At 34.4% G+C, this 14966-nt stretch overlaps 2 protein-coding genes across 2 annotated transcripts; both read right to left on the bottom strand.

Moving 5' to 3' along the window:
* Nucleotides 1–4936: 4936 nt before the first annotated feature.
* LOC130567469 (uncharacterized) lies at nt 4937–8282 on the bottom strand. Its single transcript, XM_057355585.1, has 11 exons — nt 8229–8282; nt 7951–8046; nt 7385–7477; nt 7154–7228; nt 6938–7030; nt 6661–6813; nt 6432–6545; nt 6175–6267; nt 5851–5937; nt 5328–5414; nt 4937–5226 (listed from the first exon to the last, which is right to left on the bottom strand). Exons 1-11 carry the CDS (start codon nt 8258–8260, stop codon nt 5142–5144), a joined length of 1008 nt encoding a protein of 335 aa, XP_057211568.1. The 5' UTR covers nt 8261–8282; the 3' UTR covers nt 4937–5141.
* Nucleotides 8283–10759: 2477 nt separating this feature from the next.
* Nucleotides 10760–14912, bottom strand: LOC130567307 (uncharacterized). Its single transcript, XM_057355313.1, has 16 exons — nt 14867–14912; nt 14514–14655; nt 14352–14432; nt 13853–13936; nt 13716–13772; nt 13480–13563; nt 13274–13366; nt 13013–13108; nt 12838–12930; nt 12668–12754; nt 12416–12520; nt 12115–12264; nt 11688–12001; nt 11483–11569; nt 11191–11286; nt 10760–11077 (listed from the first exon to the last, which is right to left on the bottom strand). The coding sequence occupies exons 1-13, from the start codon at nt 14910–14912 to the stop codon at nt 11893–11895; spliced, it is 1227 nt and encodes a 408-aa protein (XP_057211296.1). The 3' UTR covers nt 10760–11077; nt 11191–11286; nt 11483–11569; nt 11688–11892.
* Nucleotides 14913–14966: the final 54 nt, after the last annotated feature.

Below are 14966 nucleotides of genomic sequence, written 5' to 3'. Positions count from 1 at the left end.
TGCTTAACATATAGAGCGATATTGTAACATATTATACATCAGAATGGAGTAGACGAAAAGCCTTCAATTACCTTCCAAAATCTCTCAAAGGTCACACAGGTTACCAACAACATGAACTTTTGCTATATAGGGAATACTACAGAGTGGATATCTATGAGCATCATCATCGTCATCATAAAAAGCACAATTTAAAGGGATATTCCACCCAAAAATAAAAAATCTGTCATGAATTACTCGCGCTCAAGTTTTAAACCTGTATACGTTTCTTTGTTCTGTTGAACACAAAGAAAGAATATAGATTTAGATGAAAGAAGAAGAACGTTAGCAACTGAGATTTCTGGGGTAGTCAAAAAACGGTAGTCGGAGGTGCCCCACAACTGTTTGTTTTCCTAAATTCTTCAAAATATCTTCTTTTGTGTTCAACAGAACAAAAAAAAACAATATTTTTTCTACTATGGTAGGCAATGTTGCCCCAGAAATCTCAGTTGCTAACATTCATCCAAATATCTTTCTTTGTGTTTAACAGAACAAAGAAATGTATACAGGTTTGAACAATTTGAGGATGAGTAAATTATTACAGAATTTTCATTTTTTCAACTGTTCCTTTAACTATCTATCTCCAGTTATTCATACTAGGAGTATTACAGTAATTTAACTATTTAAATAATAGCCTGTTACCACCCAACAGACCGAACCGAAATCTTGCAAGTTTTTAAAAAACTGCTCTATTTATTAGTATTTTATAATTTTCCTTTGTACGAATTCGTGCACTGCTTTACTTTGTGACTGTTCTCAAATGCATCTTCTGTAAATCCACATTGCAACCGAGAAAATTTGTGAAAATTTTTATAGAAATAAATCTGAACTGAATTAAAGGGTTAGTTCACCCAAAAATGAAAAATCTGTCATCATTTACTCACCCTCTTGTCTTTTTAAACCTTTCTTTCCTCCGCAGAACACAAAAAAGATATTTTGAAGAAAACGTCCACCGGCATCCATTCAATACTATTGTTTGAACACAAAATTACTGCAAGTGAATGGGTGCCGTTAACAACATTCTTCAAAATATCTTCTTTTGTATTCTGCGGAGGGAAAAAGTCATGCAAGAGGGTGAGTAAATGATGACAGAATTTTCATTTTGGGGTGAACTATCACTTTAAAATAAGACGCACCAAAAAGCACTAGAAAAGGGTTCATCACAGGGATGCCATATAAGAATCATTTTTGGTTACCCAAAGAACCAAACCATTTTTTATCATCCAAGAACTTTTATCATCTTTTCCACTACCAAGAACTGGAATGGTTAGGTGGATTTTAAAGGTTCCTTTTGAAAAATAGGTCTTCTATGGCATGGTGAAGTGAACTTCCTAGTGCACCTTCACTAGGAAAGGGGAAAAATGCTTCATCACGTAAATAAGACCTAATGAGGTCTCACATTTTATGAAGTCCACACGGAGCCCTAATTTAAAGTCTAGTAGCCTAATATTTAAAGACCTGAAGTGACCCTGCCACTAAAAATTTACTGGGATAACAACCTTTTCACCGCCACTATTGTGCCCCTGAACAACACACTTAACCTCAGGGCGTCCCAGAGGGATCATCCCTACAATTATTGCCCTCTAATTCATCGTAAATGAAAAGCGCATCCTAAATGGAATGTAACAGGTCCTGTTAAGATAACACATTGCTGGGTTCAATTTGTAATCCTATTAACTACTTCACGCTACCAAAGATTTTAAATTGTGGTATCAGATAGACATTCAAATCTGGAATTTCATACAATGAAAGTCAAGGGGGCCAATGCTGTTTAGTTACCAACATTCTTAAAATTATCTTTTGTGTTCTGCAGAAGAAAGTTATGCAGATTTGAAATGACATGAAAGGGGGTAAATGATGAAAGAATTTTCATTTTTGGATGAACTATCCCTTTTATACAAGCCCTTCACAGCTCACTCTTTGTATGGTCATACAATGTATATAAAAACAATGTATTAGTATTCAAAATCTTTTGCGTCCTCTGTGAGTAACTGAACAATCACATCAACCTAGTGTGTATAATGCGTCATATAATATCACTGCACTTGTCTATTCTCCTATCTGATGCAACCACGCATACACTAATTTTATCACTTCATCTACTTCCCCCTTGGTGTCCAAACAGATCGGTGACCCTGACAGTACTGCAGAGATGAGCTGTTCCTTTACTCAGAAATCCAGCCACACAGAACTACAGACAACGTCAAGCAAAAACTAATCGTCTATAAGACTAGGACAAAGACATGGACTCTTGCCAGCTCTTTGCAGATAAGGTCGGGCACCATCCGTTTTATTTGACTATCATGGCGGCACAGAAAGGGGATCTGGACATTTGGGTGCAGGTGGAGGAAGCAGGTTTACAGCACCCTCTGCTGTTTGATAGTGGCCTGTACAATAAGATGAAGGCATAAATCGAAACTGACAGATCTATTCGGTTTTGAAAAACAAATAATGTGGCTTTAACCAATTAGAATCAGGAATCATGTTTAAAGACTTTGTCAATGAAATAAATTCATAAACACATTAAGTAACAAAGTAGATAATCGCAATGGTATTATGTTATATTATAGTGCCAGTTACTTCAGAAGCAGAACAGATCTTTTGTATATGCATAAATTACATTACTTAAAATAATCTGAATACAAAAACTAATTACCTAAAATAAGTAAAATAGGAAACAGCAAGACACAATTCTTTTGTTAACTATAAAATGAATATTGTTTATTTTACTTAAACTACTTCAAGATGGTTTCATCTTACAACAATTACAAAAATAAAACAATTTATTTTATAATTAATCTATATGAATATGTCATTGTATATTAACTGCAATAAACCAAATGAATACTACTCAACGGTTATGGATTCTTTGCGGCGGTCTACCGGAAGTTAGGTTTGGGCAACATAAAAAGTTGTGGCCAGAAGGAATATACAGCTACGGCCAGAAGTGATGCAAAATCTCGCCATAAAATTACAATAAATTACATTAGCTAATGCCTACACCTACACCTACCCCAACCCTAAACCTAACCTTACAATAATAAAAAAATAGTAATTAACTGTTGTCAACGTGATAAAAATTATGCGGTATTGAAGTGCGCAAGCCCAGTTGAGGTAACGTAGCTGTATCCCTTCTAGCCAAAACCCACATAACATGTTTATATTGTTGCCGCTGAAACAGTCTATAAATATTACGTTAACTGTTACATTTGTGTTTTCTGCCCCATATTAAATACAGAGCGCTGCAGCAACCATATGGCATTTAAATCTCGTAGGTGTTAAATCTCGTAAGTTTACCGTTTAATATTTAAATAAAAAATAACCCTAAATATACATGCCATAAAAAAGACAAATTATTATAATCCTTGATTATGACTGGTGGTCAGTGGACCAGTATTTCTAAATACTGACAGTAACTAACTTTAACGTGATAGAAACCCGACTGCGCAGCTTATGTTAGCTGTTCTTTATCCATTACAAAGACTATTTATGGCAATTCTAAAACAACAGAAGAAAAAAACTAAGCGTGAAACGGAGATTATCAAACCTTGACGTGTTTCTGGCCGTGTGTCGCACCTGCACTTCCTTCGGAGGGATTTCCAACATTTCCAGTGAGTTTGTTTTCGACAAAACTCTCGGTTGCTTTACACAAAACAACAGTTTGTGCAGCTCATCTCCGTGTAAAGCTAACAACATACCGCAGGTATGAAAATACTTCATTTCAAAGATGAGTCCTACCTGCTTTCATGAAACGAGACAGCCTCGATGACGTAACAGGCTTCAAATGAGACCTCCGGAGGACGCAGCCTTCCGAAACGAGACACAGCCAATGTTGCACATGCGCGGTCAACACAAAATGAAAGAAACTCGCTGAGACACTCGTTACTCCCGAGTCATGTTAAAGATTCGTTCATGAACGACCCATGCATCTTCTGTTTCCGACGCTTAAAGTTTTTCAATTTTACGTGTCTAATACATGCATGGGCAACTTATAACACACCAAAGACACAGAAAAACGCGTATTCGCGCCATATGACCCCTTTAATACAGAGCGCTGCAGCAACCACATGGCATTTAAATCTCGTAAATGTAAAAGTTTACTGTTTAAATAACAATGTACATGCCACAAAAAGGACAAATTATTATACAAGACGTCCAATCTACTATAGGCTAATCCTTAATTCTGACTGTTCAGTGGACCAGTATTTCTTAATACTGAGAGTAACCAAGTTAACTTTAACGTGATAAAAACCCGACTGTTGCTGATTATTTTGCGACAACTGACGTTTGACTGTTCTTTGTCCGTTACAAAGTGGATAAGTATGTTAATTCTATGTAAACAAAACTAAGCGTGAAACGGTGATCATCAAACCTTGAGGTGTTTCTGGACGTGTGTCGCACCTGGCGGTTGGCGCTCTTGCACTTCCTTCGGAGGGATTTCCAACATCGCCAGTGAGTTTGTTTTCGAAAAAATTCTCAATCGCTTTACACCAAACAGCAGTGTGTTTGTGCAGCTCATCTCTTTGTTAAGCTAACAACATACCGCAGGGGTTGCAAAAATACTTCATTTCAAAGATGACACTTAGAACAAACTCGCAGCTCATCAGTGAGGTAAAGCGCGTCATCTAATTTCATATGCAAAGAGGGCGGGATCTTAAAGGCACAGCTCCAAAAATGGTCATGTCATTCTAATAATGAAATTATTTATCATTATATTCATTTTATTTGTCATATTATGGGTTTAAAAGACCGGAAACAGACAGGAAACAAATGAATTAATTCACAACCTTTTTTTTAATTAATCTGGTTAGCAATTTAAACAATACTGGTGTTATCCATTATTAACAGCAGTGATAAATCTGTCGAATGTTGTCCAAGTAAACACAAATCTAATGCTGCATAATCTCAAAATGTCAGCTCGCAGAAAAATGATTTAGGCCTTCAAATAATGAGAAGATGTGCCAGGCAGAGAACTAATGCAAAGACAAAAGAGGATGTTAAAGATATTCCACTAGCTACATATATTTGGACAACCAGAAGAATTACTGATATATCCCCCACAGAAAACTCCTAAGAACACCTGCTGGTTGTTCTTGCTTGGAGAATTAATCCGACAGCAAGAACAGCAGAGTATTGATCAGGGCATTATTTGTGGCAGCAAAAGTCTGCAGCATTACTTTTCCAAGAGATCTGTAAAAGATATGTTATTTTATTTCTGCAATGTAACCTTTTTGAAAAATACTGATTTTGTCATTCTTATGAATAATAATGAACAAATAAGAAGTTCTCACTCAATGGAGGCACTGATCCTTGTATCCAGACCATCGATCATTTTTACATATTTCTCCAAAACCATGCGTCCTACATTTTTCAGAGTCCTTCATACAAGGAAGGTAAAAAGTTTGTTAGTGTACATGTAACAGAAAAGCAGGGTAGTACAGTTTTCATTCTTTTTATTCTCTAAAGATTTGTGTTCATGCAGTGTCTGTTGCATCTAGGCCTAAAATATCTGTTTTAAAGGTAATATATTTATGTAATGTTTTATAAATCTAAAGTTAAGTGTTCAACCAAATAATCTCTTTTTACTGTCAAGCTGCTTTGCAAAAATGCGAAATTGTAAAAAGCGCAATAGAAATACATTTGAATTGAACAGAACCGATGTGTATTTTAAAAGTGAATGGGAGTGAGGCTACAGTCACTAACATCCTGCATCTTTTTGCATTCCACAAATAGAAAAGAAACTGAAAGTAAAAGAGACTCATACAGGTTTGGAACAAAATTGAGTTTGTGTGAATAGTGGCAAATGTTTCTTACTTATGTGCTTCATCAAGGTTATCTTGAGTTATTTCTCCACTGTCAGTTAACACTTTCAAGAAAATGGTCTTCACTTCATCCCAGTGCCTGTGAAATGCGAGGCAAAAGTAGAACGTTCTGTTTTTATTTTCAGATAACTTTAGATTACTCACTTCATTACACCAGTTTTACCTTAAATTAGAGCCTTATTCATTGATTTGACAATACCAAAAATAAGACTAAACATTAAGGATTATAGGGCTGTTGAACAAAAAAATGACAGTAGGCCTATTCATTGTGTATCATAAATGAAATGAATAGAACATTGTTTGTTATAGGTCTTACCTTAATGATTGCTGGACTTCATCTTCCTTAATATTGCCATTGATCACAGAAAGCACTTGATCCCAGATGTCAAAGAGTATTTCTTTAATTGTGCTGTTGCAAACACACAGAGAGAAAGTGGTTCAAATGTTTTCACAAATCATACTTGTCCAACAATCACTGGCTGCTTAATTTTGCATCGCAGAGGAACCAGGTCATACAGGTAGATACTGTACAATAGGCATATACTGTACACTCCAGGGCTTTATCGGTCTTACTGTAAATGTTGCAGTGGGTTTTTTATATCTTCCACATCAGATGTCACATGGAGGTTCTTGGTTTGGGAGATAATTTCATTTTCAAAAACAGTCCATAGTTCATAAATCATTTCCCTGGAGGAAATCAGAAGAAAAACTTCTGGTTAATTTGCACTATACATTGCCCTATATACAATCTGTCCCTCTCCAGGTCAATCTAACAGACTACTGTTACTTCAAGCACACACACCTCGACTTGTGCGCAAAGTCTTCTCCTCCTAGCTCAGTAAGTACACCATTAGCAGTCTTTAGAAAACTATTGACCTCTGAAATTCCAAAACCACTATCACACAGTTTTTGGTAAACTGGGAGATGGTAAACTGAGGCAATCTTAAAAAAGGCCCTGGAATGAAAGTACAGATTACATGTACAATTCACATCAATAATCACATGATAAAACCGTGCTTTTAATAATAATGTTTAAAAAGAGACCCCCAGAGATTATTTCATGATTATGAGTTACTAACCAGTTTGATTGATTGAATCTCTCATTGCCGAAAATTCCATCCCCCCATCTGTAATATTCCTTAAAAAGATTGCCAAAATGATGATCCGCCCAACTAGAAAGAGACGATTAATTCAGGTTAAATCACGTCTATCCTAAAGACAGCGGTCACGTATCATTAACATGTCATGTTATGTAAAGCTGTATCTATTGTTATAATTGATCTGTATTTGTTTACTTCAAGGCCTGGTGTTCTATCTCTGAGTGACAATTTTTAGATATGTTTCTCAACATCTTTAGCTCCCTCCATCGCCTGCAAGACAAAAAGTGCTTTATAGTCAATAATACTCATCTTGCTTTATTTATTATATTATATACTATATACAAACGTACATGAGAGAGACCATCTCCGCATTTCATTTGCAACTATTGATGCATTAAGTGAAATTTGAGGGACTAAATCTTTTACCTTACGGAGTCCATATACTTGTCATGAAATGGACTGCTTTCAGTGTATTCCACAAATTTATCCCAGTAAAACACGAGGACCGCAGAGGCAGTTCTATAAAACACCCAAACAATAAAGGACAGATAATACTATTAAAGAGGACAGTTCACCCAAAAATGAAAATTCTGTCATCATATACTCACTCTCATGTCATTCCAAACCTGTATGACTTTCTTTTGCAGAGCACAAAATAAGATTGAAGAACATTGGTAGCCAAACATTGGCCTCCACTGACTTATTTTGTAAGGACACAAAACCACTGAGACAAAAATATATTTTTTATGCTCTAGAACAAAGAGTCGTATGAAGGCTTTGAATGATATGAGGTTCCTTAAGGTTAAATGAATACATTTTTATTTTTGGTGAGCTGTCCCTTTAACCATTGTGCACAGCCACAAGCATAATTGGTTGATCGATTACTTTATTTACTCATGAAAGAAAAGTATAATATAAAATATATTAGTATAGTAAGTAAAAAAATATACTAAGTATAGTATAAAAAAATAGTTTTGCTTTTCATAAATTACCTCAGTGATACGGCAAATTCATTCTTCTCCGTCTGCCTTTCCAAGGCAGATATTTCCATTGCTTTCTCTCTGACCTGATTTATAGCAACTTGTGCACTACAAAGAAAACACTGAGAACTGTGACTTAAATATTAGGCTATAATATATCAAATATGTTGCAAAGTTTGGCATCCGAGTGTATTTTACCAAACATAATATTTAAATCAATAAAACCTTTTCAGGAATCACAGTAACTAACAATTAAATGCTAAAAGTTAACAGAAGTGTACATCTCTTACTCTTTATAAAGCTGGTCGATGTCTATTTTCATAACTTCTGAAGCAACTTTGAGGTTCCGCACCATGTGGGGTTTCACGACACTTTCCCAACAAAGAATTGATATTTCCATTCAATATTCTGGTATCAAGTTATCAAATATTATATAAAACATATCCATTGTATTCTGATTTAAATCTGATTAAAAACTGCTGCTAATTTAGTAACAGATCATGATGTATCACCACATTATGTAAAACCAAACTGAAATCATTAACTTATCAAATAAGAGATCTTTTCACACAAAGAAAGAAAAAAAACGAGTTTTGGTTTAATGCAAAATCATACATCTTGGACAAAAGGTAACTCAGGAACCCAACAGGATCGCTGTAGACTGGTGGGGCATCGGGAAAATACTGAGACCCCACATCTCTGTGATAAACAAACGGATAAATAATTATTGATGGTTTAATGGAAATTATGACGGTTCAAGATCAAAGAAGATCATGTTGGAAACATTTAATAAAGAGAAAAAGAATACCCGCTTACCTCCAGAGCTCCACCATCGTCTCGTTTTTGAGGATCCCCTTCAACCCCACATCACTGTCAGAGATTCAAAAGCAAACCCATTTGTCTAAACATGTACATTATGTGCTTCCTTGCATTATTGTATATGCGTTTTTGTATATATTATTGTATATTATTTATACCTTACCTTATAAATTCTATTTCAATTTTAATTATTTCAAAAACACCATCTGCAAACATCATGCCTAGATGATGAAACATGCTGTAAAGTGAATCAAAATTATTTATATGAATTACTTGTATAGACACAAAACCAATGCACGTGAATGGGGTTCGGATAACAACATTTTTCAAAATGTCTTCTTTTGTGTTCTGCGGATGAAAGAAGTTCATACAGATTTGAAATGACAAAAGTGTGAGTAAATGATGACAGAATTTTTATTTTTGGGTGAACTATCACTTTAAGTGCCAAAGTGAACAAAGTTGAACTCACCGTGTTGCTATAATAAAATGATCCCGGTTTCCTTTAGCTCGTTCCTTGGCAATGACTCTCTCCATTAGCTCTTTCAGAGACTTCCACATGTCTTGCATTTCATTACTGTCCCACATGAGAAAACATCAGTCATGCTAAAAGGTATTCAATTTACAACCGTTGTTCAACATCATACTCATTCTACACACATATCTGGTCTTACCCTGACCGGTTGAAGTCGTTCTTTGTCAGAGCGTTCTGCGCTTTCATTTTAACATTGTCCAAGAACTTCAAAAACGCATCACTTCCCAACTCAAAGAGTTTATCTATTTCATGGTCTTCATCTTTTGGGTCAGCGCTCTTTACACCTTTATTAAAGTCAAAACAGAATCAAACAATGAATACTGTATATAAATAAAAAATAATAGTGGCAATAAAAAGTGACTTTGTTAAGTATTGCAATACATATTCAGTAATATAACTCAACTTCTACAATATTTAAAGAGCCACATTGTGATGTAAAATGTCACTCAAGATCAAATATAAAAGCAAATACCAATGCATGTTACCATTAATTTAGGAATTCAAGAAACTTACCATTGAAGACAAGCACAACTAAGAGTAAGATGGCCAGTGACCTCTTCATACTGCTGTTTCCTCTCAGAACCAAAGTGAGATTAGAAGAAAAAGATCATGTTAGGTCCCATATGACTTGGACTGGTGTCTGGTGTTAAAGAGGAGTCAAAATCTTTTGAACTTCATACCAACTTGAAACGATGTGCATACGCCTACTAAACATACCTCGCCATCTGCCAGCGGCTCTTGCACAAGAAAAGCGTTTCAAAGTACAATAAACTCTTCTCTGAAGAGAGTTTAAGGCCATCGAGAGAGTTCAGCACAGCAGAAAGTCTATATGTTTGGATGTGCAGGCATATTGTGTTCTTTATCAGCAGGTTTTTTCCATATTTTTAATATGAGCTTTCATCTGTGCATGTCCGAAAGGGTTTTCAATGTGCATGTCGCCAGTTTTATAATACAAATAAATAATATTATGTATTGCAGTTATTCTAACATTTAGAATGTGATGTTCGCATAAATGCAGATTCGATTGTTAAATTTGAGTGTTTTTCATCTGTAAATTGGCCATAGCCTTAAAAAATGTCATGTGGTGCGACCATGTCTTTCCTTTCCTTGACATGTTTAACATTTTTTTTTACAAAAGTTTTTAAAGTGTTTAGAAACAACTTATTTCCATTTCTTTGAGCTTTTTCAGTAGTAATCTCATCATTTTTGTCTTCATAAATGAACAAAATTAAGAAACTCATTTTTTCTGAAAATTGTTTAAAAATATATTTTCACTTAAGCATACTGTATCAGAGATTCATATTTCAGCCACAAAAATAAGATGCATTTTATTTTTAATTAATACAATTGTTGATATTTTGGACTCGCACCACATGATAAGTAGTTTATTATACGTCATTGTACATGAAAATGAAATATGTACGTTGAAATATATGAAATTAAAAAATTAAATTAATACTTTGTGTTTAAAACTTTTTATTGAGGAATACAACGAAACAATTCAATAGTCATTGTTACATATCAGGATTCCAGATTATAAAAAAGATGCTTTATTATTTCATACTCTCACAATTTGAGACTATCACTTTTATTAGAACTTCTGTCAAAGCATTGATCAAAATGTTGCTTATTGTTATGCTCTCACTACACAACATGTTTCCAAATGTTTGTTAAATGCTGTACTGTTAATATATTGCTGGTACTGTCCGAAGAAACAATTACTCCACCAACTCGTCCCAGTTTTTGAGAAATAGAAACATTATATAGTGCATCAGTGTTTTGATGGTTCTGCAAAAGTAAAACACAACATATTTAGTTCTAACGGTTACTGTTCTCTTTTTATCACTCAAGGAGTAAAAATATTATCATGTGTTCTGATAAAAATAAAAAGTAAATCTTACAAAATCGACAAATCCATCCTTTCATCGAACCGTTCAGCCATGTCAGCATATTTCATCACTTTCTCTATTGTCCCACGAGTGTCATTGATAAAGTTCCTTAACAATCATATTTATCAAAAAATGCTTAAATATGATTTAAATTCATCAAATCAAAAATGGTTGTATATGTGTATCAATAAATAAAATAGATCAATGTCTATGTAGTTATATATAAGACATTATTGATTGTTTATTATATTATATTATATTTATTATATATTATTTATATATACATATTATTTATTGCTCTTACATTTGAGCTTCTTCAAGTTCCTCTTCGGTAAATTCTCCACTTTTTATTAACTCATTAATGAAGATGGTCCTCGCATGGTTCCAATCCCTACACGTGTGTCCATCATGTGGGTTCATTAGACAAAAATGTAAAAAAAATAGTGCAGCTTGTTGAAAAACACCATCTGATATTCATACACCATCAAGTAATCTTAGCCTTGTTTTACCTTTCAGTTCGCTGTAATTCAGAGTTGTCATTGAACATGAATCTAAAACGTGGGAAACTGTCCCAAGCTTCTAATACCGTGTTCCTGATCAGTCTGTAGTAGACAAAAATATCAAGAACATGCAACCAGCCATTCTTCACAGATAAAACAAGTGATTTGCTTATTCACTGGTTAAAAAAAACAATGTGATATATTATATACACTCTTACATAAAAGGCAGTAATGTTTCATCTATTCCCTTTTCTTTCTCCTTTTCAGCGAAGTAAGTAATCACTAACATAATATTAAGAGTTAGATGCTCTGTAAACGTCTGTCTGCAAAACAGTTGAAAATTAGTCAAACATTTTCTGTATAAAACTCACATATACCTTTAATATACAGTACATTTTGCATGATTAAATTGAAATGTGTTGTACAGGTGTTATACCTTAAAGAAGACTCATCATTTCCTTCTAGAATTATAATTGCAAGATCCACTCTGTTAAGCAAACTGTTGAGCTCTGAAATCCCAAAACCACTTTCAGTCAGTTTTTCATAAACAGGGAGACCGTAAACAGTAGCGATCTTAAGAATGGCCCTGTTAAACATGCAAAATAAAGACATTGTCAATAATTCAAACATTCTATAATATGATATAAACAAAAAGCATACACGTGAGTTAATTGCAATAGTCAATATTAAGCAGAGATTTCAGATGTGTCATGACAAATAACACAAATGAGATTTACCAATTGGATTGATTGAATCGGTCGGAACCAAAAACCTCATTTCCCACTGTATAGTATTTCAGGGCCATGGCTTCGGAAAATTTACCAAAAGTTTTGTCAATCCAACTAGAAGAAAAATCAATCCAGTTAGCAGGTATATTGGACAACGTCTACACACAATGTAGATGCTGTATATAATACTTGCTCCGAAATAAGACACCAAATATAATTGCAGAAAGATAAAGAGAAGAAAGAAAATCTCTGCTGCCTTACTTCAAAATGTCATCCCTTGTTTCAGGGTTTATTAGCACGTGATACTTTTCACTTGCGTTTCTCAGCATCGTAAGCTCCCCCCATCGTCTAAAACACACAAAATTCAGATTCTCTTTCATACTCAACGTACATTAGCTCGGTATATAAATTATTAAAATTAAAAGTCTTACTTCATAGAGTCATAGTGTTTCTCTTGGAAGGACAAACGTTCGGTGTGTTCCAAAAGTTGATCCCAATAATATACTGTCAGTCCAGATGCAGTTCTAAGCAGTGAACACACAGAAAAGTAGTCTCTTGGAAATGTGTTCAACTAATTCAGGAATTAAAGTTGATAAATGCGTTTACCTTAGTGATGCAAGAAAATCATTCGTCTCTTTTTGCCTTTCCCAGGCTGAAATTTCAATAGCTTTCTCACGGATGTGATTTATAAACATCTGCGCTCTTTAAAGGACAAAGAGTAGATACACTTTTTCAAATGTATTCAATTTTTACCAAAGCCTTATAGTACATGCATATTATTTTAGAAATATACAGGTACAATGAAGAAGACTTTTAAGTGTCACAGTATGACATAAAAATACAAAGACTAGACTGTGAAATTCTTACTCTTCATGAAGTTGGTTGAGATCTATTTTTCCAACTTCCAAAGCAATATCCACCCCACCTTTAAGTGCATTCACCAGCCCGGATCTCACCACCCTGTTAGATGCCAACATATAGAAAATTGACTCTTGATGTAGATAAAACTTGTTTACCACTTTGTTACAGCAGTGAATACAGCAAATGTAAAAAATGATGACATGATGTCATACATTTTGGCTAAAAGGTAACTCAAGAAACCCATGGGTTTATTGTTGATAGGAGGAGCTCCTTTAAGGTATTCCGACTCCACTTCTCTGTAAAACAATTACATGACAGTTGATTTGTAAGGCCATTATATACAGTATATATAACGCCATGTATGTTTTAACAGTAAACATCTTTGTCAGTGGATCTTATTTTATCTTACAAACATTAACATGTTGCTTGAATAAACTTTATAGCTTACCTCCAGATCCCAGTCATGGTCTCTGTTTTGAAGTTCTCACGGTAAACGTTCATAAATCTGTTGAAAGTAAATAGGATTCTTCACTAATGGGGTTTTAAAGCACGTTTTGGGTACAATGGACATTGTGCACATCTTACGGATGGAAATATTTGCCAGCAATCTCCCTGATCATTGTTCCACTCGAAACAGCCGCAGAGACTGCAAGCATTATGCGCTTTACGCTGTTAAACAAACAAACAAAATGATTTCTTGTTAATGAACCTGCATGTATTAATCGAAAACATCTGTCTAAAGATGAAATAGTAATGTATGTTGTTTTAATGGTTGTAGACGAGGCATGTTTAGGGTGACTCATTTTCATTTAGTTTATATTGTTCCACTCCACAAATGACATTAACTACATTGAAGGCAGACTTTTTTATCAGCATTGTGCACCAATTATGTATTAAATAGCCTATATACATTTATATTGTTCCTATTCACAAAATTTGAACTGAACTTGTCTTTATTGGGGGTGTACTGTATGTAAGTTGATAAGGAAATCTACGGAGCAAAAGTGAAATTACAAAATGTTTTTATGGTGATGGTTGTTTATTCGGTTCATAAATTATAATTGAGAGAGTCGAACAAACGTACCGTTGAGAATCATCTTTAGCTTCCTCAGAGATTTGTTTTGCAGTCTGTCTTAAGTCTTTCAAGTGTTCTTGGACCACAATCCTGCAAAACACAGTGAGAAAGTGCTGAAAAGAGAATGAAATGCAAGTATTGTGCACTTCCAAGATGTGTTATTGGTTCTACCTTGATTTTTTAAAGTGTTCATCTTTGACTATTTTCTCGGTAGCATTTTTGACTTTATCCAAGAAGTCTATAAAGACCGCAATCCCAGAGTTGACTATTCGTTTATTTAACTCTCTTTCTGATAAGCCAGAACTCTGAACACCTTCCAAAAGAGAACAGTAAACAACTAAAGATAAAGAATAGCTGCAAGAAAATAACTATGTCAAATGAATAAAATACAGTACAGAATGTGGTCATGATGATCAATGCTACAACACACATGCTGTTTTTGCACTTAAATAACCAAAGAAAACTGATAATAAACTACAAAAGGTTAAACCACAAGTATGATAATAATGTAAAAGTCACTGTACCATAACAGAGAAATGCGGTCAAGCTTATGATGGCCAAAAGCTTCATGATAGTTTTTTCTACTAAGAGAGAGAAATAAACAGATTTGCAAACCAGTAATAG

Source organism: Triplophysa rosa, linkage group LG16, assembly GCF_024868665.1.
Source record: "Triplophysa rosa linkage group LG16, Trosa_1v2, whole genome shotgun sequence".
NCBI lineage: Eukaryota > Metazoa > Chordata > Actinopteri > Cypriniformes > Nemacheilidae > Triplophysa > Triplophysa rosa.
The sequence above is the reverse complement of the archived record's forward strand: the minus strand, read 5'-3'. Positions and strand labels throughout refer to the sequence as shown.